The 24,346-nt window shown below is 39.9% G+C and overlaps 2 protein-coding genes across 2 annotated transcripts in view; both read right to left on the minus strand.

Moving 5' to 3' along the window:
* alcama (activated leukocyte cell adhesion molecule a) overlaps positions 1-13,570 on the minus strand; it is a 65,186-nt gene extending 51,616 nt beyond the window's left edge. The window contains exon 1 of the mRNA XM_041801363.1: positions 13,292-13,570. Coding sequence (XP_041657297.1) covers positions 13,292-13,349 — 58 coding nt within the window. The 5' untranslated portion in view covers positions 13,350-13,570. The remainder of the gene's footprint in view (positions 1-13,291) is intronic.
* Positions 13,571-20,035: 6,465 nt separating this feature from the next.
* The window catches only part of LOC121519176 (zona pellucida-like domain-containing protein 1), a 30,363-nt gene continuing 26,052 nt past the window's right edge, over positions 20,036-24,346 (minus strand). Inside the window, 2 exon segments of the mRNA XM_041802003.1 lie at positions 20,036-20,213; positions 20,420-20,549. Coding sequence (XP_041657937.1) covers positions 20,036-20,213; positions 20,420-20,549 — 308 coding nt within the window.

Consider the following 24,346-nt stretch of genomic DNA (forward strand, 5'->3'; position numbering starts at 1 on the left):
AAGGGTAAAAATCAATATAACGCACTGTTTGATTTGGAAAAAGACTCAAACTTTTACTAATAAATCAAACATACATAAATCATGAAACACTCAGTCTTTTACAGTGTATGGACAGTCCTGAAATGTTTTCTGTGTTATGTTTGCTATTGCTGATTATAAAAAGGATTATTTTCCTCATTAAGGGTAAAGCAAACCTTCAGAAAACTCACCAATCCTGCATGTAGCTGACAGCCAAAACCCTGCAGTCTAGTCCACCATTCAGGCTCAAAGCTTTGATTACATTAGTCCAGTATCTGAGCTGATAAACGCTGGACCAGTTTCTGACAAGTTCATGACATGAGAGTGTCTTATTCAACAAACTCTTGTGTGTGATCATGGGGGAAAAGCTCATTTGGAGGCGGGAACATTATTCACATGATTTATACTCGATGTTCGCGATATAATCATTTTATACATCCCATGTGGCAAAAGCCGCGATACATCGAGTATACTCGATATATCGCCCAGCCCTAGGTCAAAGTTTCCTTTTTTTAAGGTTTTCTGGGGAATAATATTTCACATAAAAACATAAAAGAGCCACATGTGGCTTCAGAGTCAGTGGTGAGTGTGACTGATCTACACTGAACACTTAACAGAGCTGTTATGTCTGTGATGATGCTTCAGACCAGGGTTTCCCATACAGAAAAGGCCACAGATGGTAAACCACCTGGTACTAGATTTAGTCCTGGGACTCACCATCTTCCTGTCCCAGCTGTAGAGAGAACATAGAAGGAGCTGGCCCTCCCCTTTATAATGCTGTCATGATGGAAACAACCGGACTGTCCCAGCAAGACTCTCTGTGTTTACCCATGATCTCATAGCTTCACTTTCTCTCACGTTGTTTACTGATGGCTGCTGCTCATTTCAGGAAGTGTTTGCTGTCGGGGAACTATTGGAGCTGTTAAAGGGAAATGACAACGTGTGAGTGAGCCGATGTGAGGATTAGACACACACTTCTCCCCTTCATAGAAGAGGCGGGCCCGTCCCACACACCGTTCCTCTGCGCTGTGCTGCAATGTGAACAGGTTCTCCTTTTCTAGAGGTTCTAGAGGAAAGTTTCCATAAACCGTCAACCTCGTCTTCACCAGTTACCAATTAAAGGGAAAAAACACAACTTTGATGATAAATGATTTTGAGATTGAAAAAGTCAAAAGTTAAACTCATGATCTTTAACAGTTAAAGCACTAAAAACACATTTAATGACTTTAAATAAGTCAAAATATGAGATAAAATTCAAAACCATGAGTTTAAAAGGTCAAACTATGAGATAAAAAATTTTACATTTTGAATTGAAAAAATATATTTGAGATTAAAAGTTATATTTAGGGGTTGAAAATAATAAAAATATGAGGAAAAAGAACTCTGAATTACAAGTTTAGAAGATGATAATATGAGAAAAAAATAAAAATACTGAGTGAAAAAGATCCAAAGATGAGCTAAAAACGTAAGATTTTCAATAGAAAAGGTTAATGTCTGCGATTAAAATCCAAAGTTAGGATTTGAAAATGTCAAAATGTAAGATAAAATTCAATGTCATGAGTTTAAAACATCAAAATATGACTTAAAAAATAAAAATCATGAATCTAAACAGTGAAAATATGAGATAAAAGTCAAAACCATAACTTTAAGTCATAATTGTGAGATGCAAATTAGAAAATACAAAACGAAAACACAAATTTCTTTTCCTACATTCCTGACTTTTTATCAAATTATTTCAACTCTTTACTCTTTCTAATTCTTATGACTTAACAGGGATATTTTCAATCATCAGGTTAAGTTCCTCCAGTATAACATGGTTATACTAGAGGAAATCTGCGGACCTCAGACCGGGGGACCAGTTAGAATAGAAATATGAGATGATCTGGCGGGCCGGATTTGGCCCCCGGGCCTTAAGTTGACACCCCTGGCATAACAGTTATCCTGACTCACTGCAAATGTGATGCAAATTTTGTTAACCCTTAGAGGTCCACTGGCTCTTTTGCCAGTTTGTCAACTGTCTTTTGACAAAATAAACAGATTAAAATGATCATATTTCCTGTTTTTACTATTGACATCAAACAAAAACTGAAAGAAAGCTTAAAGATCCTACTTTCCTCATGAAGTGACTGCAATGCAAAATATGGCTTTGTTTTCATGCTGTCATGTGATAAAATAACCTTGCAAAGCAGATGGATTTGCCCGTTTCCTTGTTTCTCACTGGCAAATCCATCTTGTAAAGCTCCCATCTGAACTGTCTGGGCCCGGTTAGAAAGTGACAGGACCAATCAGCAACAAGGGGCGGTACTTTCAGGCGCAGCAGAGTCGTGATGTAAACAAACAGCAGCAAAAGCTGGTGCAGTTATGGAGGAAGAGATTACACATCTGACAAGACAGAACACCTCTCTCTTCGCTGCAGGATAGAAAGATATAGAAGATCTTTCATACCATCAGCAATAAGCAGATGAGACTCCAGACAAATGAATTTCCCTTCAGGGATAAATAAAGTTATTATTGTATTGTATTGTATTGTATTAGTGTGGATGCTGCTAAAGCACCAGTTTATCAGAAATTGATGACATTTCTTCCTTAAAAGAAGAACAAAGAACAGCAGTGAGTTGTTTTCTTTTCAAAAACCACAAAAGTGGAGTACTGACATGTCTATAGTCACCATGTTTCACGTTATTCCTCAGTAGCTGCGCATGCCAGCTCGATAGCGGCTATGTCACGTGTTTTGTTGCTCTGATTGGCCTGTAGATGTGACAGACAGAACGTTCACCCAATCACACTCTGAGTTTTTTTCAAAGTCTCTGCCTTTTCTCAAACGTTTCCTATTGAAGCTTTTCCAGATGGATGTGTGAAACACATCCATCTGGCGTGTCAGGTTAGTGACTAAAGTAGTGCATGATGAAATGTGATTGTGGACTCCTAGAGCTACAGGGAATGATCATTTTTCAGTAATTCTCAGTTTCATTAAGGACAAATGACACTTGGATGTTTGCATGATGTGTTAGGATCTGCTTAAAAATCATGTGAAACTGGTGTTGGGATGTATAATGGTATTAGCAGATTTCTGCCAATATCTACAGTCGATATTTAGTTTATAAAACCTGCCTGTAATATCATTTTTACATTTAATATGAGTGTCAGCGAGGATTTGGCATCTGTCTCATGCATCCTTAGTTCTTTGATTCAAATCTCAGTATAAGCAATATTGCATCTCCTGTGGTTGGCAGCAGCAGTCCATATTGAAAATCAGTGTAGATGAGAATTAATTACCTACCCTTTGTGGTGATTATATTCTGCAGTCGCTGCACAACCATGGAGTAAACTGGTGCGATAACTCCACAGCTAGCTTTTCAGTTTCCTGCTGTGTGAATGGAATTAGCACTGATAAATGCAAATGTCATTGTAGTGTTATATAGTGGACTTTTATAGTGGTGCTTTGTCAACTGCCCCCCCCCCATCTGACAGGGAGAGCCTCCTGCTGAGAGGTGCATGTGTAAACACATCAGGGGGATTTCAGATCACATCTAAAGTCTCACTGCTCTGACTGTTGTCTTCATACCACCACATTCATTCCAGCCCAGTCACATGACTCCAGACGCTGTCCCAGCTTTTTCCAATGGATGAAGTGTAAACAGCCTCGCATCTCGCTGAAACTGTCTTACAGGTTAGAACAGATTTTCCCAGCAGCCTTTGGGAGGTGGAATTTTCTTCACTCATGGAGGAACCTCGTAAACCTTTGACCCCATTCACATGACAAAAGTAAGTTATGGGAGTTTATGTGACATGTTTGAGCAGCACGGGGGTGGGCTTTCTGAATAATAGATCAAACTAAAGCCATGTGAAGACTGATGTGGTCCTTCAAACAGACTGTGATCTTCCACAAATCGGCCTCTGGAGTAGCTGGATAACGGTTATTAAAATTAGCTGGCCCTCATCCCATCTCCACATAACAGACCCCCCCCCCCCCCCCAGCAGCTCTCGTCCCTTTGGTATTTTCCCTCCAGAAAAAGATGAGCTGTTATGCGTGTTGGGGCAAAGGGGAACAGCGCTTCAAACCGTCCAGTCACCTGATGTGAAGCAACACAAACCACGCCCACTGTTGTCAGTAACAACCTCTCTTTATGTCATGTCCTCAAGCATTTAGAGACTCTAGTCCATCTTTATCATCATCATATATCTGACAGGAACAAATTACAACCCACAAAGCCAAGCACCATTTATTCTAATACTGCAGAAATCAGATAAAGAGCTGTGATTTCATAACAACATGAAGTTTTATCAAGGGAACCTAATCTGAATGGTACAACATTCACACTAATGTTTGAGATCACACTTTGTGAAGAATTACTCATATCAGACCATGTTCTGTCTTTGTGCATCATGCACGAATCAGCTGACAGCTGAGTACATCATCAACCAGCCGCCCAGGTTAGAAACCTTCTCCCTCAGGCTGCTGAGTTCTGGAGCTCTGCTGGCACTGTCTGAAGATGTTCCTCCTAAATGTACACCAAATGTTTGTTAATGACAATCAAAGCTCATAGATCATAGATATTTACTGAGGAGAAGTGAGGATGCCAGGCAGTATTTAGATCAGTGATACTCAACGCGTGGCTCTTGAGCCGCATGTGGCTCTTTTATGTCTTAGATGGAAATTTTATTCACCCAGAAAACATTAAAAAGGAAAACTTTGACCTCAGAAATGATCTATTGTAAGCCACATTCATCAGTTTGTTTCTTCTATATTTTTTTGCCTTTATTTGGATTTTTTTTTTTTTGCAGCTTTTAATCAATTTCTGTTGCTTTGAGACAATTTTTGGCACTTCCTTTTGCCACTTTTGCCCACTTTAGCCCCTTTTCACCAGTTTTTGTCACTTCAATCAATTTTTTCTCCATTTAAACTGCCTTTTGCCATCAAATGTTACCTTTTCCCCACATTTTTCCCACAATCTTTGCTGCTTTCTGCCCATTTCCCCACCTTTTTGCAACTTATTGCCTATTTTAGTCACTTTTCACTTATTTTAACCAGGTTTTTGCCAATATTTGACCATTTTTGCCCCCTTTAAATCATTTTGTTTTGTCAGTTGTCACTGATTATTGCCCCTTTTCACTCATGTTTGCCACTTTTTGACCATTTTTGCCACTTAGATTGTGACTCTTAAAAAGGTGTTTTTCAATAATTTAGCTTTTTGGTTGAGCAGGGTTAAGTAACACTGACTTAGACACACTGGGACAAATCGATTTAATGTGCTTTTAACATCACAGTCTAATGGAGGAGGTGTAGGTGACATCAACCACTCAGTTACTGAGGCTTTATAGCCAATCCGTGGCAGCGGCCATGTTGAAAATACCATTTCTGATCTACCTAGAGACAGGCAAAGAGGTGGAGCTGAGCTGACAAAAGCATGCATGCATGCTGGCCTGCAGTCCCAATTATGCAAAACTCAAAAGCACCGTCCCAGGTAGGGTTGGGCTGGAATTTATGGCCTAATCCAAATTCTAATGTGAGTCACTCTAGGAACTTATTTATTTCCATTTCTAGACTGACCATTTTTAACCCACTGAGATTGCTCCTTCTTTAAATACTTAGTCAGGAGATGTTTCTGTTTGTCAGAGAAAACATTTTATTTTGCGTTAAATTCTCTGAAACTTCCTGAAGTGTGAGACTACGAACAGCAGACAGTCAAACTTCTCCTCAAAAAAAACAATATAAACTGGAGATGTTCAGCTAAGATAAGTCCAGCTTTGGTCACAGGTTAGGGTCAGGGCTAACCCTGACTCCAGACTTAGAGAAGCTTCCTTTGAGATGAAGGAGAGAAAATCAAATCCTACAGGTGATAAACAGACAGTCCTGTCTGTTCATTTAGCCATCAGAGGTTAAAGAGCAGAAACATGCCCTGATCTGAGACGACTACTAAACCAGCGTTAAAGAGGTGAATGAAGGACACACACTGTTAGGTTAAAGAGAAACGGTCCATTCATCTATGCTGCAGATTTTCTTGCTGTAGTTTGACACCAGAGAGAGCAGACGGCTGTTTTGCCACCAACAGACAAAAACATGATTCTGGAACATCGAGTTTGAACACATGAAACTCTGCTCAGCAGATTATTTTACACTGGGACGGTTTAACTCTCCTGATCGTTCTCATATGACTCTCTCTCCTCTGTAACTATCAGCTGGAGGCATGTTTGTGTAAAAGTGAAACTCTTAACTCCTGATTGACCTACACAATGTCTTTGTGCTGACATCCAGGCTGGATAAAGACATTAGACTAATCTCCCCATAAAAAAGGTCATCACACCTGAAGCTAACATTCTCTAACAGCCATGCTTCCCAATGATCCTTCAGCAGACAGTGCTTTACAGCAGGCAGATTTATGTTAAAATATTCTCAGTGATATTTATTATTGTCAATAACATTTATGATTCCCAATAATATTCATTATTCTCAATATTTATTATCCTCAAAATTTATTATTTTCAATAATATATTTTATTTTCAATAATATTTATTATTCTAAATATTTATTATTTTCAATAATATGTATTTTTCTTAATAATATTTATTATTCCCAATAATATTCATTATTCTCAATAATATTTATCATTGTCAATAATATATTTTATTCTCAATAATAGTTATTATTCTAAATATTTATTATTTTCAATAACATTTATTATTCTTAATAATATTAATTATTCTCAATAATATGATGCACAGCTGCTGACTTTATCAGGTTTCATTTTTAGATATAATCATGACTTCCTAACATCATGAGAGCCAGATAATTCTGCCTCATGCTGTCAAGAGGATGACCATGCATTGAGTCATTTGTTCTCTCTTAAATTAAAGAAACTCATTGTTCTTTATTTCATTATTCAAGCAAAATAATCTTTGTTTTTTTTATATTGTATTTGATGCAGAAGAAGGGGTGAAGCAAACAGAAAAGGGGTGAAAGTATATTTTGTTTAGAGGAGCTGGACATTAAACCTTTAAAATAGCTTTCAGGATTTCTTACATGGTTATGGATGCCTCTTAAAGCAGCACATTTATTCAGTCATATATAATTAATGTACCAAGTAGCTGAAGAGTATTTATCTCTAATAACAGCGGTCAATCAAATTAGTCCTGGTCTTGATTTCAGCCAGTGGGCCCAACACGGTTCAAGACCAAGTAAACACCAGCTGGTTTATGTATGAACCAATGGCATTCTATCTGTTGGTTTTTATTGATATTCTGTAATGTAAATCCATTTTAGAGCATTTATTAGTCACACAATAATCTCCTGAAGGCTCGGTTACAGAGTATCTGTCTCTATCAAGCACACCGTTACTAATATTCCATGTAAACTGTGAGCCTAGACAAAAAGACTCCTTTCTCTTTCAGTGTCTTCACTACTGATGACTTTTCTACAGCAGCCACACTTTGCTGAATCCCCTCTCACATCTGCACCAGCAGCTCCCACTCCAGTGTGGCCCTGAAAGCCTCCCAGGGTTCAGACTCGCGGGTCTGAAAGTCTCTTTGAAAGCGTTTGTCTTTGATGTGAGGAATGCTACAGATCAAGCGGTAAACTGACCCCGGCTGATCTCCGCGCTGCTTCTATCTGTCATTATGGGGAGGATAAATATGGATTTCATCATGAATCAAACGTGACTTCAATCACAAGCCTTCCCTCCCCCAGCAGAGTTTGTGATCCAAATACAGAGCAGATAAAATCAATGATGGAGACGCGCTTGCAGCTGTGTGGGGTGTCAACTATTAATCACCCACTCTTCTTAACTTCTACACACACACAGCATACAGTTAGACAGCCGGGCCGCCCTGCAGCCGCTCTGACAAAGAGCGGCTCTGTGATCAGGGGAAGATGTCCGGTGACACAGACACGGCTCAGAGATAAGAAATAGAAAAACAAAGTTATTCTGACTTATCCTGTAGGTGAGTCATGGACGTGTCAGAGCTGGTCCAGTGAGAGTCTGGTCCTTGTCTTCTCTATAGCAGGAGGCCAGTCAACATAATCTCAGGGCACAATTACAGTTGTCCCGTAGTGTGCCAGAGCATGGTTGTCCCCACTCCCTCTACCCCTGCATTCATCCAAGCCCAACAGCTGAGCATGGTTACCTACGTGGCATCATAAAACCAATCACTAATCACTAAACTAATCATTAATTTACCAGACTGGTTAAAGTGGAACAATAATAATGTGTCATTCGTGTTCATCAGCTAAATTTATCCTAACATACGGGAAAGACCTAATATAACCTGACAGACCAGATGGAGGGTGATTGGATGAATGTTCTTCTGTCACATCTTTACGGGCCAATCAGCACATCAAAACATGTGACGTCGTCGCCGCTATTGAGGAATAAACTCCATATAGAACTGCATAATACGAACCATGGCGTCTGCAGACATGTCAGTACACCACTTCTGTGGTTTTTGAAAAGAAAACAACTCACTGCTGTTCTTTGTTCTTCTTCTAACGAAGAAATGTCGTCAATTTCTGATAAAACTGGCGCTTTAGCAGCATCCACGCTAATCTCTTCCGTCATAATTGCGCCGGCCTCTTGTTGCTGCTTGCTTACGTCACAACTCTGACGCGCCTGAAAGTACTGCCACTCATCGCTGATTGGTCCTGTCACTTTCTAATGGGGCCCAAACGGTTCAGACGGGAGCCTTGAATATGGATTCACTAGTGAGAAACAAGGAAACGGGCGTATCCATCTGCTTTGTAAGGTTAGGAAAGATCAGTTTATGTTAAAATACACAAGAATTTAAATCACAAGTGAATAAAAACTCCACAATTATATGAAAGTCCTGAGCCACTCAGCCCTGCTTTAATCACATCTGTTTAATTCTCTCATCCCCTTCATCAGACCGGAATCTTCTGCTGCTGTTGTTTACAGTGACTGACAAGAGAAACAGTTAGTATCTACTAGTAACGGTGCTTAAAGGGATACTTCAACATTTTGGCAAATTCGCCCATTGCCATAATCCCTATAGTCTTAGTAATAGGTTCGTTACCTTCAGTTGTCGGTGCAAGCTGTCCATGATTATTTCATAGCGTGGTGAATGTGCAGGTCACAACTTGTCCAAAAGAGTGTTTTGGAGTTGTTGGATTGTGTATTTGATGAGTTTGATGAGGGAAAGCTGGAATACCGTCTGCTTACATTGAGTTGGCACAGCAGGTCCGAACTCGGCAGCGCCGATCTAGAAACAGCTTGCACCAACAACTAAAGGTAACGAACCTATTACTAAGACTATAGGGATTATGGCAATGGGCGAATTTGCCAAAATGTTTAAGTATCCCTTTAAGCATAAACAAGTATTCCATATTGTAGATTACTGGTTCTTAACCTGAGGTCTGGGCACCCCTAGAGGGGCCCCAAAGATCTCAGGGGGGTGTGGGACCCTCTCTGCTCTGGTGTGGTCAAAATTAGACATACACATATATTTTCATAAATCATGATTAGAAAAATAATTTATCAGGGCCAAACTAAAAGATTTAAAAATGGATCTGTTCATTTTGGAGCAAAAATTTTAAATGCAAAAACACAAATCTACATTTGTGAGATTGTAAAGTGTTTATACAGAAGAAAACAAACTCAGAACTTCAGACTTTAAAAAGTTGGAAAATTATGAGAAAACTTGCAATCTACAAATTTAAAACCCCTTTCAATTTGACAATAGAAACTCAAAAATGTAAAGTTTGTAAAACCCTACAGTTACAACACTTCTGAGCCAAAAAACTACTAGAGCCAAACTGGAAACAGTGGTTGGATTTTTGAGTTTTTGGCTCTGAAATTCTAAGTTTTGGTTCACATTTACACTTTTTAAAGTAAAGAATATATTCTATTTTTCTGGTAAATTGACTTTTTAAACTTAAAATGACTGAAAATGAACAAATCCCTCTGTTTTTTTAGGTGGCCCTAACACACTGCTGTAATGATGGAGTTCATAGACCAGAAGACCCACTGAGATCAAGATCTCTTTTACAACGATGACCTGACTGAGGGGAGATGTTTAGTCAAGAATAAGTGTATGTAAGCCTGTTCTGCTGGGATTTCCAACAGAAAACTGTTAGAATTGGTGTAAACCCTGGGGGCAGGGGTGGGGGCTTTGCTGTTTTCACTAGAAAGAGCCCTGAGGAAAAAAGGTTGGGAACCACTGCTGTAGATCACCTCTTCCAACTGTACCAGGGCCAAGGAGAGCACCCCAGAGGCCCACACTGACAGCAAACACATAACTACGGGAGCCCCAAAGGTCCAGGCAGTATATCTCAATACATATCGTATCAGCAGATTCTTGCCAAAACACACCCCTACTGCAGATAGAGGGCTGCTTTTAAAGAAGGAACTGACTATAAAACATTCAGTCAGCGGATGAACCATGTTTTGTTTTTTTCCCACAAACCCTCAAATAAAAAAATCCTCTAAACACCTATAGACTGGGGCTGGGACTGCCACTGACCATAAACCACCATACCCCTAATTACAGTGATCTGATAGCAGAGACCCCTGAAGCTGTGGGGGGTTAGGTGTGGGTGTGTTATTTAAAGAAGTCTCCTCCTCTATTTCACCTGTATAAGCAATATCAAATACTCCAAATACTCTAAGAATCCTCATTCATCCTTTCTCTTTGCTCAGAGCTACATGTGTTTAGAAAGCTGCTACTGTAGATCTCTGATAGAGCTACATGTGTTTAGAAAGCTGCTACTGTAGATCTCTGATAGAGCTACATGTCTTGAGAAAGCTGCTACTGTAGTTCTCTGAGAGAGCTACATATCTTCATAAAGCTGCTACTGTAGATCTCTGATAGAGCTACATGTCTTCATAAAGCTGCTACTGTAGATCTCTGATAGAGCTACATGTCTTGAGAAAGCTGCTACTGTAGATCTCTGATAGAGCTACATGTCTTGAGAAAGCTGCTACTGTAGATCTCTGATAGAGCTACATGTCTTGAGAAAGCTGCTACTGTAGATCTCTGATAGAGCTACATGTCTTGAGAAAGCTGCTACTGTAGATCTCTGATAGAGCTACATGTCTTCATAAAGCTGCTACTGTAGATCTTTGATAGATCTACATGTCTTCATAAAGCTGCCACCGTAGTTCTCTGATAGAGCTACATGTCTTCATAAAGCTGCTACTGTAGTTCTCTGATAGAGCTACATGTCTTTATAAAGCTGCTACTGTAGTTCTCTGATAGAGCTACATGTCTTCATAAAGCTGTTACTGTAGATCTCTGATAGAGCTACATGTCTTGAGAAAGCTGCTACTGTAGATCTCTGATAGAGCTACATGTCTTGAGAAAGCTGCTACTGTAGATCTCTGAGAGAGCTACATGTCTTTAGAAAGCTGCTACTGTAGATCTCTGATAGAGCTACATGTCTTGAGAAAGCTGCTACTGTAGATCTCTGAGAGAGCTACATGTCTTGAGAAAGCTGCTACTGTAGATCTCTGATAGAGCTACATGTCTTGAGAAAGCTGCTACTGTAGTTCTCTGATAGAGCTACATGTCGTCATAAAGCTGCTACTGTAGATCTCTGATAGAGCTACATGTCTTGAGAAAGCTGCTACTGTAGTTCTCTGATAGAGCTACATGTCTTCATAAAGCTGCTACTGTAGATCTCTGATAGAGCTACATGTCTTTAGAAAGCTGCTACTGTAGTTCTCTGATAGAGCAACATGTCGTCATAAAGCTGCTACTGTAGATCTCTGATAGAGCTACATGTCTTGAGAAAGCTGCTACTGTAGATCTCTGATAGAGCTACATGTCTTCATAAAGCTGCTACTGTAGATCTCTGATAGAGCTACATGTCTTTAGAAAGCTGCTACTGTAGTTCTCTGATAGAGCAACATGTCGTCATAAAGCTGCTACTGTAGTTCTCTGATAGAGCTACATGTCTTTAGAAAGCTGCTACTGTAGTTCTCTGATAGAGCAACATGTCGTCATAAAGCTGCTACTGTAGATCTCTGATAGAGCTACATGTCTTGAGAAAGCTGCTACTGTAGATCTCTGATAGAGCTACATGTCTTGAGAAAGCTGCTACTGTAGTTCTCTGAGAGAGCTACATGTCTTTAGAAAGCTGCTACTGTAGATCTCTGATAGAGCTACATGTCTTTAGAAAGCTGCTACTGTAGATCTCTGAGAGAGCTACATGTCTTGAGAAAGCTGCTACTGTAGATCTCTGAGAGAGCTACATGTCTTGAGAAAGCTGCTACTGTAGATCTCTGATAGAGCTACATGTCTTGAGAAAGCTGCTACTGTAGTTCTCTGATAGAGCTACATGTCGTCATAAAGCTGCTACTGTAGATCTCTGATAGAGCTACATGTCTTGAGAAAGCTGCTACTGTAGATCTCTGATAGAGCTACATGTCTTCATAAAGCTGCTACTGTAGATCTCTGATAGAGCTACATGTCTTTAGAAAGCTGCTACTGTAGTTCTCTGATAGAGCAACATGTCGTCATAAAGCTGCTACTGTAGATCTCTGATAGAGCTACATGTCTTGAGAAAGCTGCTACTGTAGATCTCTGATAGAGCTACATGTCTTCATAAAGCTGCTACTGTAGATCTCTGATAGAGCTACATGTCTTTAGAAAGCTGCTACTGTAGTTCTCTGATAGAGCAACATGTCGTCATAAAGCTGCTACTGTAGATCTCTGATAGAGCTACATGTCTTTAGAAAGCTGCTACTGTAGTTCTCTGATAGAGCAACATGTCGTCATAAAGCTGCTACTGTAGTTCTCTGATAGAGCTACATGTCTTTAGAAAGCTGCTACTGTAGTTCTCTGATAGAGCAACATGTCGTCATAAAGCTGCTACTGTAGATCTCTGATAGAGCTACATGTCTTGAGAAAGCTGCTACTGTAGATCTCTGATAGAGCTACATGTCTTGAGAAAGCTGCTACTGTAGTTCTCTAATGATTATGTTGTTATTGATTATTTATAACTGTAAACAATGTAATACGTCAGCGTTGTCAGGTGACGTCGGTGAAAATGTTCAACAGGAAATAAAAGTTTTCCTCACAGAATTCATTCTTTCACTACAGGATCAGGCCACGTGACTTCGTCATCAGATTGTCAGCGAGAATTCAATGAACCTGTCTAAGTTCAGGTGTGAACCTCCTCATCCTCATCAGTGACCCACATACCGCTCAGTAACTTTATGGACTACCGACGAAACGTGGCGGATCTGGTCTAGTCCACTACCGTGTATAAAGAGTGTCACAGACAGCAGCACATGTGGACTAGTCCGTGTAGAGGAGTCCTACCTTGGAACAGGGTCCCGGCGGTCATGAGAGCAAACAGAAGAAGAGAGGAATCCATCATGATGACGAAGCAGCTCTGAGTCTGAACTATCCTCCTGAGCTGAGACAAATAACGAGCTCCCGTCTGTCCGAGCGACAGCCTTCAAAAATGGGCGGCAGAAACTCTGAGCTGGGGGGTGGAGAGGCGTGGAAGGTCCGAAACATACCAAAGTCCGTGGGTGAGAGAGAGAGAGAGAGAGGGAGAGAGGGGAGGGGGCGCAGGTGAAACCGAGCTGAGTGCGAGCACCGGAGGAGCAGGCGGAAGTTCCCTGGGACTTTTGGTGGTGTTGCCTTAATGGTCTGTCGGAAACAAGAACACTTGTACATAAATTCACCTGACGGTCAGCTGATATCACTGCTGTGATGTCTTTGACTTCACAGAAATAGAACGACCTGTTTCCTCTGGAGTCTCTGGTAAATGTTATTCATGTCTGATACTGGATTATGTTCAGAGCCAATATGATGACCCACTGATAAAGACTGTTCAGGGTTCTGCTTCTAACTTCGAACACCTAACTCTCCACCTTTATGGTAGCCTACACCAGGGGTGTCCAAACTATGGCCTGGGGGCCAAATTTGGCCATTGATTCAATTTTATATTTTAAAATGAAAACATTAGAGCACAGGTGTCAGACTCAGTCACAGCAGGGGCCAGATTCTGGATTCAGGATTAACCTGAGGCCTACTAGGGTCACCTTTTTAACCAGAAACTGTCAACCTTTTTTCACCGGTAATAAAATATGAAAGAAAAAAAAAACTTATCACTGATGATAAATGATTTTGACATTTAAAAAGTTAAAAAGAAAAGTTTAAAGGCTCACAATCTGAGAAAAGTACATTTATTAGTTCAAAAAGGTCAAAACATGAAACTGAAAAATAATGTTTTTAAAGACAAATATATTAGAGCATTACTAGAGCATTTCAATTCATAATTTTGACTTCTCATATAATATTTTGAGCTTTAAGATTTATAAATCTAATTTTTTAGTCATATTTTGACCTTTTTAACCAGTTATTTTGTATTTTCCTCATATTTTCAACTCCAAACTTTGACTTCATATTCCCCTAGTTTGACCTTTTGGAATCACAATTTAAAATTTTGAATCATATTTTGACTTTTAATGTCATGATTACAATTTTTACTTCATATTTTGACCTTTTAAACTCATGATTTTGACTCATTTCTTATATATTCGCCTTTAAAAACATTATTTTTCAATTTCATGTTGTGGGCTGTTTGAACTAATAAATGTACTTTTCTCAGAGCCTTTAATATTTTTCTTTTTAACTTTTTAAAAGTCAAAATCATTTATCATCAGTGCTAAGTTTTTTTCCATATTTTATTACCGGTGAAACAAGGCTGAGAGTTTCTGGTTAAAAAGGTGACCCTGTAAGGCCCTCAGGTTAGTCCTGAATCCAGAATCCGGCCCCTGCTGTGACTGAGTTTGACACCCCTGGGTTAGAGCATAGAGCTTGTGTTTAACTTAATGGTCTTTCTTAGTTTTGACACAAGGATGCGCTGCTGTGTCATTTCTGTAAACAAACATTTTGACCAAAAGAATGGGCTCTATGCATGAACTGCTTCCGCATTTGGCATTAGACCGCTCCCACACTGCCAGTCGGGAGAAGAGAACGGCGTATGATGGCAAACTGGTTGCGGTTTACTCGCTGTTTGCATGAGTTACCTGAGCTGACTGTCAATGACGAGTTAGATTTAGCTGAAGATGTACATTGCAGCACGCAGCAACGATGTCCAGAGGTGCTCTTAACCTGTTTTTGAAACATCATTTCAGCATGTTTGGATGCCAAGAGATGATGATGGAGTAAACACAAACAACAATTGAAACAAACAAACAAACAAACAAAAAACCGAAACGGACAAATTGAGGCAGTGTAGGAGGGTTTACATTACATTTTGGCTTAGCACGTATCGTTGGGCGGAAGTTGTGAAGCGGCCTTATTTTCCACTGGAAATACACCACCCCCTGCCGTGCATAGAGCCCATTAACTGGTGTGTTTTTTTCATGACTTAAAAAGACATAAAGCGTAAACACATTAACAACCAGACATCAAGGAAATCTTGATTTATTACACACTGAAGGATTACGGCAGCATGAATCATGAACGCCTGCGTTCTGCTCCATCTCTAGCTCTGATTTACTAAGAATATCCCTCTCATCATCCTCAGCAGTTTCTTTTCTGGATCTGAATGTGGAGATGAGGCATCAGCGTCTCTGCTGCTCAGGGGGCCATCGTTGTCTTCCTGACCATGGGCAGCGCTTGCAGACCAGGTCAACCAGGGTCCCTGAAGTCTCATCAAACCATCAAACAGCTTCCATGAACAGCGACTGTCTATTTGTCCAGTCGGCTGTTCATGGAAGCTGTAATATGGGCAGTTTATCAGAATAAGCATGTCTTAACATACATAGGACAGGTTTAACTCATTTCAGTACACTACAGGTGAGCTACACCAGTCCTGTAGTTATTCTATTTTTCAGTCTGTGGCCCTCAGTGAAAAAGGTTTGTTTACTACAGCTGATACCATTAGTATTTATATCAGCAGAAACTTTCATTCCTACTTATTCTGATATTTCACATTTTAGGAATATTATCTACTGATATAAACATTATTAAAACTCTGCATCCCAAGTCAGAGTTTGTTCTTTGCAAATAACACTAGCCTATTATAAAAGTGGCCTGTGCAGTCTGTAAACCTGTGCTCTTTAACATTTCTTATGCACTGGTGCTGACTGATAACCTTGTAAAGCAGATGGATTCACCCGTTTCCATGTTCCTTCACTGGTGAATCCATCTTGCAAAGCTCCCATCTGAACTGTTTGGGTTAGAAAGTGACAGGACCAATCAGCGACGAGGGGCAGTACTTTCAGGCGTGAGAAGTTGTGACGTAAACAAGCAGCAACAAGAGGTGGAAGAGATTAGCGTGGATGCTGCTAAAGCGCCAGTTTTTATCAGAACTTGACGACATTTGTTTGTTAGAAGAAGAGCAAAGGACAGCAGTGAGTTGTTTTCTTTTCAAAAACAACAAAAGTGGTGTACTGACACGTCTACAGTCGCCATGGTTACCATTATGCATCTATGGATGTACTCCTTCAGTAGTGGCTATGTCACATGTTTTGTTGCTCTGATTGGCCCGTAAAGATGTGACAGAAGAACGCTCATCCAATTACACTCCGAGTTTTTTTCCAAAGCCTCTGCCCTTTCCCAACAGTGTCTATAGGAGGTTTACCAGATGGATGTGAGAAACAAATCTATCTGGTTAGCTGACTGACTGATGGAATCTGAAACGTTTTGTCCAGAATACGATAGACCAAGGGTGTCAAACTCATCACAGAAGGGGCCGGATTCTGAATTGACCTATGGCTAAGTCCTGCCCTCAAAGGCGATGAGCCAATCACAGTGCGTATAGCCATTCCATACACTCGGACATCCGCTGCCTGGACATCCATTGAAATGAAAAGGAGAAAGTCCGTTTTCATCAGGTTTTATGAGGTTTTTTTGAGATTTTATGTTGAAAGATGGTCAAACGGTGTTCATGGGGTACATGCGACTCCAACACGAGGTATCCTTAGAGGCTGGGCGATGGGAGTGTATTTTTTTCCCGTTCCTAAGCCACATCTAAACTGAGAAAAGTGTCTTCTTTTGATAAAAGTTTTGTGGTAGACCACAACATCAACTCAGCGTGGATAAAATTAACAACATCTGTTCTAAGGTAATCCAACATCGTATTTGAGGCAGCATATTGTCACTTTGCTGGAAAGAAATATAAAGATATCTTTAATATCTCTAATGTTAGCTAAAGTTAGCCTAACATTAGCTCCTAGCTGCGTTGTTCATTGTGTCACGTTGTTTGTTGGGAGTTCGTTGGCATTTTTTGTTCTAGTTTTTGTACTTTGGTGATCGTACATCATTGTTAGCTGTTGTCCAAAGGGCTCTAGTTAAACTAACGTTAACTTCTGGAGCTTAGCTTCATGAACTTATCTGTAATAGCCGAGATAACAAAGGTTGGCAAACATTATGCTGAATGATTTAATGTAAATACTGTAAACTAACGGAGAGACACTCTTGGTAAAGATGGTAAAAAGGCCGTTATATTTTTCTCATATTCTGAGCCAAAAACCTGAACTTCAGTGGCTCTTTGATGCTGATCCTCTATCTTGTGGTCTGAGATTGTGATGCGGTCTATTAGTTTGCACTGGGACCTGTGAATTTGGGCCTGTAATTGAAGCTTTTTATTGACCTTCTCAACAATAAAATGACTAATAGATCCCTCCAGTGCATAGTTTAGACCCTTTTGGTGACTTTTAGATGATATGTGATCTTTCTGTCTCCAAAAATCATCAATGGCCTCCAGTGAAATGTCTCCTACTGTGACAACTGCAATAGCGTCTGTAATTGAATGTTCATTGTTTGTCTGCGTGGGTGGAGGGGGCGTGGCTTAGCCATAGGTCAATTAAGGTCTGACCTGAGGGCCTAACAGGGTCCACAATAAAACCAAACTGTTAACCTCATTTTCACCAGTAATAAATTATAGGGAAAAGAAACTAGCACTGATGATAAATAATTCTGAGATTTAAAAGGTCAAAATGATGAGTTAAAAGACTCAAAATCTGAGATAAAAAGTCAAAGTTATTAGTTCAAAAGGTCAAAACACAAAATAAGATGTCAAAATAATGCTTTTAAAAGCAAGTATATAAAACAGAAAGTCACAATCATGTTTTTAAGGCAAAAAATATGACTTAAAATTTAAAATGGTTCAACTAAACAGTCAAAATATGAGATAAAGGTAGAAATAATAAATTGAAAAGGTCAAACGATTAGATAAAAAGTCAAAATTAAACATTGAAAAGGTCAAAATATGAGTTGAAAGTGAATATAATAAATTGAAAAAGTTAAAAAATATGAAATAAAAGTCTAAATAATAGACTGAAGTCATAATTGTGTAATGCAAAATTGAAAGTATGAAATAAAAACACAAATGAATTTCTTTTCCCATGGTTCTTTTTTTCTAAATATTTTTATTCTTTTTTCTCACATTGTTATGACTTAAGGATATTTGATATCAAGGTTTAGTTGACATTTTTATACGTGAGGAAATCTGCGGGCCTCATATTTTAGGGCCAGGTCTAACAAGAATAGGACGTCGAGTTTGACACCCTTGTGTTAGCCTATTTACTGTACGTAGCCCAGCCCACTGTAACGGTGACACTCTGCCACAGAACAATGATAACTGACATAATAAACGAACATTTATGGAGAACTTGATTCAACTGAAACAGTTCTAACATTTCTGAGCAGAGTGTTGGCTGATAACTGACACAGACTCAGAGCAGTGACACGAACAGTTGGGACCCCTGTTGTTCTGGAACATAAGGTGAATGTAGAAGGAAAGTTTCCGGACCCCCACCCCCAACTGACCTGTAAGGTCTAAACAACAATAGTGGACTGATTCTGGATCGAACCCTGAACATGGCCTGGTCTAGTTCTCACAGTCAGCTCCTAGGTTCACGGAGCTCTCCCCATGTTCACTGTTATTTCCCTCTCCAGCTTCAGCCAGTGTTTTTAATTCAGCATTATTAAAGAATTACAATCCCTGTGTAACTGATTTCAGGAGGAACGCACGGCGCATTGTACAGAGGGGAATTCCTGAACAAAGCTGACCACAGAGATCCTTTGTGCTGGGGCGATGAGCTCCATTCTCTAGAAAATCATGTTTGATCATCAGACTGAATCAGGAACTTTACCGTGGTTTCAGAGAGCAGAAGGCTTTCTCTGAGGTCTATCTGATGATGAGGAGGTTTCTGTGAGGATGATCACAGTCAGTAGTGAGACCTCAGAAGGAAACCAGGGCCCGTATTCACAAAGCATCCTAAGGCTAAAAGCAGCTCTTAGTGGCGTCATTCTTAGAAAAATCTTAGAATTCTGTGAACTCTAACACCTGTTAGGGGACAGTGGTTATCCATGCACACCTTGGCTTTTAACGCCATTTCTCCATCCAGACCCAGGACCACGACTAAATTACAACAGGTAATGTAAATAATTTTGAATTATAGGCTATGTATAGGAATTGAAATTAAAGAGCAGTTGGAGTATCTCATATTACTTAAATGTCTCCCTAAAATAATTTACAGTCATCTACGATTATTCACAGTATCCAGCTGTTGAGTGCAACTGTGCGTTTTTTGTTTGTGTGTGTGTGTGTGTGTGGGGGGGGGGGGTGTGTGTGTGTGGGGGTGTGTGTGTGTGTGTATGTATATGCATAGGGCCAATAAGAAAACACAGGCAGTGGTTGACCGGGGTATTGGACAGCTGAAATGGAGGTTCCACGTGTTGCACGGAGGAGTGAGGCTGTGTGGGAAAGGTCTGCAAAATAATAATTGCCTGTGCAGTACTGCACTACATCTGTAAGGCCAGGCAGGCAAGTCCCAGAACCTCCCGAAGATGGCCAGGACGGCAGTGATGACAGGGATGATGATGTTCATCCTCAGCCGGAGGGGAATTTCGCTCTGACTGGGAATCCTTACAGAGCTCAATTTACACAGTTGCACTTTAGGTAATTTCCAGTCAGTGTAATGGTGGCTGTATTGAACAAACATACGTGAACTTTCAACACGTTATAGTAAAGACACAAGATGAATAATTTTTAGGCTATTTATCAGCCAATTTATTTTACAGATGCTCAATTTTGAGTCAGTAGTACTCCTCCGGTAGAAGGAGGACCTTTTTGTGCTGTTTGAGCACATCCATATCAGCCTCCAATTTCTTCTCCAGCAGGGAAGGTGTTGGCGAGGGAGCAGGAGCAGGAGCCGTCTCAGGCTGAACGTGGGCCTGCGATGTGGAAGGCTCCGGTTCATCTGTTGGCTCTGAGCTGCAGAAAAGAAGGAATATTCATTAGCCTTGTTTATTATTATTGCTCTGTTTTTTTCCTTTTCATGCCTTCCACATGTCCAACATGGATACACGATAAATTATAAATGGGCCTATAGGCTATAAGCTGTGGCCTCTTACTGTAAATAAATGACTTTTTTTCTGGCTATTGTGTCTGTCCTACATTGTGAAAATCAGTTTTCCTACCTTTGACACGGTTCTGCCAGCTGAATCAAGGAGCTATCAACGCCCTCCTTGATACTGGCGTCGGACTTTCCCAACACACTAAACACAGTGTCTGCCACCTGCAACAGCTGTTTAGGGGGTGATCCACCCCCTAAACAGTCCAGTAAAACCAGTCTCATCTTCATGTCATAAAATTAATATCACGACTACACATTTCTTAATAAAGTCCAAGTTATATGATCGGTTGACATTACTGTTCGTTCATTACTAAGAGAGTGGAGTGCTTTTTTTGTCTTCTTCCCTTTTTGTAACAACCAATCGCAGCTTTTAGAAGACTGCGTCATACCTAACAACAGGGTCAACCACAACTCCTCACTAAGATGAAAGTTTCTGTCCCCTCCTTGCTCAAATCTGCTCTCAGAACTTTCCTGAATCACTCTTAAGCTAAGATTCCTTGCCAGGATTTTTTTGGCCAAGTCAGGAGCTCTCTGAGAGGACTCTAAGAAGCTTTGTGAATACGGGCCCAGAACTACAGCACAGCTGTCTAGAGAGGAGGAACCAGACAGAGCATTGTTAACATGAATGTGACAGAGGGTGAAGAGGAGTGACAGTTGTATTCGTGTTATTTTACTTTATTAACTAACCTTAAAGAGCAGATGGATTTTTCAACAGGCAAATCCATCTTGAAAAGCTCCAATCCACACGTTTGTGAACTCCGCTCAGACCAATCAGGGTCCTTTAAGAAGTAGATGGGGCGGGGTTAAACTGATAGCGATAGCTGCCACTGGTGTGTAGCAGTTAGATCCGATGTAGCGGCAGTTTCATCAGAACTGCACCACATTTCTCCATGAATCAAAGAGCAAAGAACCAGACTGGGAGCTTTTTATAGCATAGAGCATAGCGCCACACTACCAGCTTTACAGGACAGAAAAGACGATTTGGTGCCGCTCCCATCCTGCTCAGCGTGGGTTTGTGATCATTATGAGAGGGGGTGAGTTCTACTGTAAGCCAGTGACTGCTGAGAGGATTAGTAGTAGTTTTATTAGAATTGTGCCATATTTCTTTATCAAAACTACAGCAAAGAGCCCTTTTAGCAAAGCTCTGCCTTTCCCAGACGTTCTCACTGGGAGCTTTCCCAGATAAATGTGAAATACCCATGAAGTGAAACAGGTTCATTATTAACAGCATGGTCATAATATGCTGACAAAGAAGCTGAAAGCAGCTGTTGTTTCACTGAAACTCAGAAAACCTCCCCTGATAACATCAACCTCTGGGTCAAATGTGGTTCTTATCTGGCACTTTTAACTGAGCTGTGGCGTGGCAAACATAACGTGGGCCGATGGTAGCCACAGAAGCTTTGCCATGTTCTAACACTTGGAGGGAATTTCTCCTCTGGGAAATGTAACTGAAGCACTTAGCCCAAATCTGACTCTTGACTTTGGGATTAATGACGGGGAAATGTGACAGGGCGAAGTCCTAACCACCAGTGTTTCACCACGCCTTCAGTTCAGGGCAGCAGGAGTTCTGGATGATAAAAGAGGAAGTGGTGATGACGTGGTTTCAGCTGGCATGTGGCTTCGATGACGGGAGAAAAGAGACCAAAGAACAAAAAAGACACTGAACACAGAATTTAAAATGAGATCTGACTTTTTCAACCCCTAGATTTCGATTTCATATTTCTGCTCCTATTTTTATGTGTATTTGACAGTTTCCCACAAGGGTTTTCTTCAGGTGGATGAATTAAAGAGCTAACAGACTCAGGACTGCAGGAACTAAATGCTGCCTCATAGTAAACCTGTCCCTGAGGGTCTGAGGGGTCTGGATGCCTGGAAGGGGACGAGGAGATCAGATCAGTGTTCTGGTTCAGGTCTCTTCTGGTGCTTTATATTAATGTGAGGGTGGAGATCTGAGGTCTGGCCTAATGTGCTCTACAGTCCGGGTGTTTGTCAGGACTCTGGCAGCAGGAGGAGCTGGAGATGTCTGACGGTTGTTTTTTAGTTTTTTTTACTTCCACCTGTGAAAAAATAATCCATCCTGGATAAGAATAGAGATATAAAAACTCAAGGCCCGGGGGCCAAGTCGGGCCCACAAGATCATCTCCTATTCTTGTTAGACCTGGCTCTAAAATATGAGGTCTGCAGATTTATAAAATATAAAATAATACAGTATAAAAATGTCAGCTTAACCATGAAGATATCAAATATCCCTAAGTCATAAAATGTGGAAAAAAATAAAGAATAAAAAAATTAGAGAAAAAAGAAACATAGGAAGAGAAATAAATTTGTTTTTTCATTTCATATTTTCAGTTTTTGCATTGCACAGTTATGACTTCAGTCTATGAATTAGACTTTTATTTTATATTTTAACCTTTTACATTTATTATTTTGACATTTTATCTTGTATTTTGACCATTTTCAATATATTATTTTCACTTTTTGATTCATATTTTGACTTTGTCAATTCATTATTTTCACTTTTTATCTCTTGAGCTTTTTAATCTATAATTTTCATTTATCTAATAATTTTGGCTTTTTCAGTTTAAAATTTTTACTTTACAACTCATATTTTGACTTTGTCAATTTCCTAGTTTGACTTTTTAACTCATACATTGACCTTTTCAATTTATAATTTTGACTTTTTATCAAACCGTTTGACCTTTTCATCTTATAATATCAGCTTTTTATCTCATTTTGACCGTTTAGTTGCACCATTTTCAATTTCAATCATATTTTTTCCTTAAAAGCATTATTTTGACATCTAATTTTGTGTTTTGACCTTTTGAATTAATAACTTTGACTTTTTATCTCAAATTTATAGCCTTTCAGTCATTTTGACTTTTTAAATCTCAAAATCATTTATCATAAGTGCTAGTTTCTTTTCCTCATAATTTATTACTGGTGAAAATGAGGTCAACAGTTTGGTTAACCCTCGGATCCTTCTATGTCCATTTTGAGGACATTCATCATTTTTATCATCATTATTTTGAGTTGATAGTCACATTTTTATAGACTGAGGCATCAAATTCGGCCAAAATTATTATTTTTCTTCATATTAAAAAAAAAGTGTTGCCCATAGAACTCTACTGTCGCCAAATAGCTCCATCCATCCTTGTTTGTCCAAAATCTGGACAATAGACTTCCATTAAACACGTTTTTTGACTGTGTCTATGGCACCAAAACAACATATAGCAATCTTTTCTATGCAGTCACTCGATCACCAGGGCTCTAAATTTCACCATTCCACAGTGATCCAGCAGATGGTGCCAGCGCACCATTTTAACCCCTTCAGCAACGCACATGCAGGACTTCTTCCGTGGACTCAGAGTGTTTGAAGCGCTATTTCACCCACTAAAACATCATCAGAATTAAATGAAACAATTCGTGCTACTAGATATGGATGTCTGAGAGTGGGCTACATGTAAGGAAAAGTGTGTGTGCTCCTACGTGTGTGCTCGGGTGTGAATCTGCATCTATGTTTACAACCAGACATCCCGCAAGTGGAGTGTTTACAGTCGAAAATGCAGTTTCTGGGTTCTGCAAACTGGGACTAAGAAAGGGGACATTTGGACAGTTTCAACTTTGCCCTCATTTCACCACAAGTGGATGGACATGCATGAGGATGCACGGGTCCTTTCCATCAATAGGAGAGAATATATCGTATGTCAAATATGCAGTAAATGTATATATGCACATAATGAGCATAATCACAGTCACATTTTGGTTAGAGGTGGAAATGCTCGTTTGTGATTCATATCCTACATATTTCCTCTGATTTTTTATGCCTGAACATAAAATAAACCTAACATGAACTATGATTTGGTAGAGGAGGAGGCTGGAGAAAAGGATGGAAAAACTGGTGTGTTTTTGGCCCCGATAGACTCATCTGTTTAGCATGGATGCTATCTCACTGAATCCAAGTCATAGGCATAGTGTGCAATGACTGGCATAA

Source organism: Cheilinus undulatus, linkage group 12 (assembly GCF_018320785.1).
Source record: "Cheilinus undulatus linkage group 12, ASM1832078v1, whole genome shotgun sequence".
In the NCBI taxonomy this organism is placed as follows: domain Eukaryota; kingdom Metazoa; phylum Chordata; class Actinopteri; order Labriformes; family Labridae; genus Cheilinus; species Cheilinus undulatus.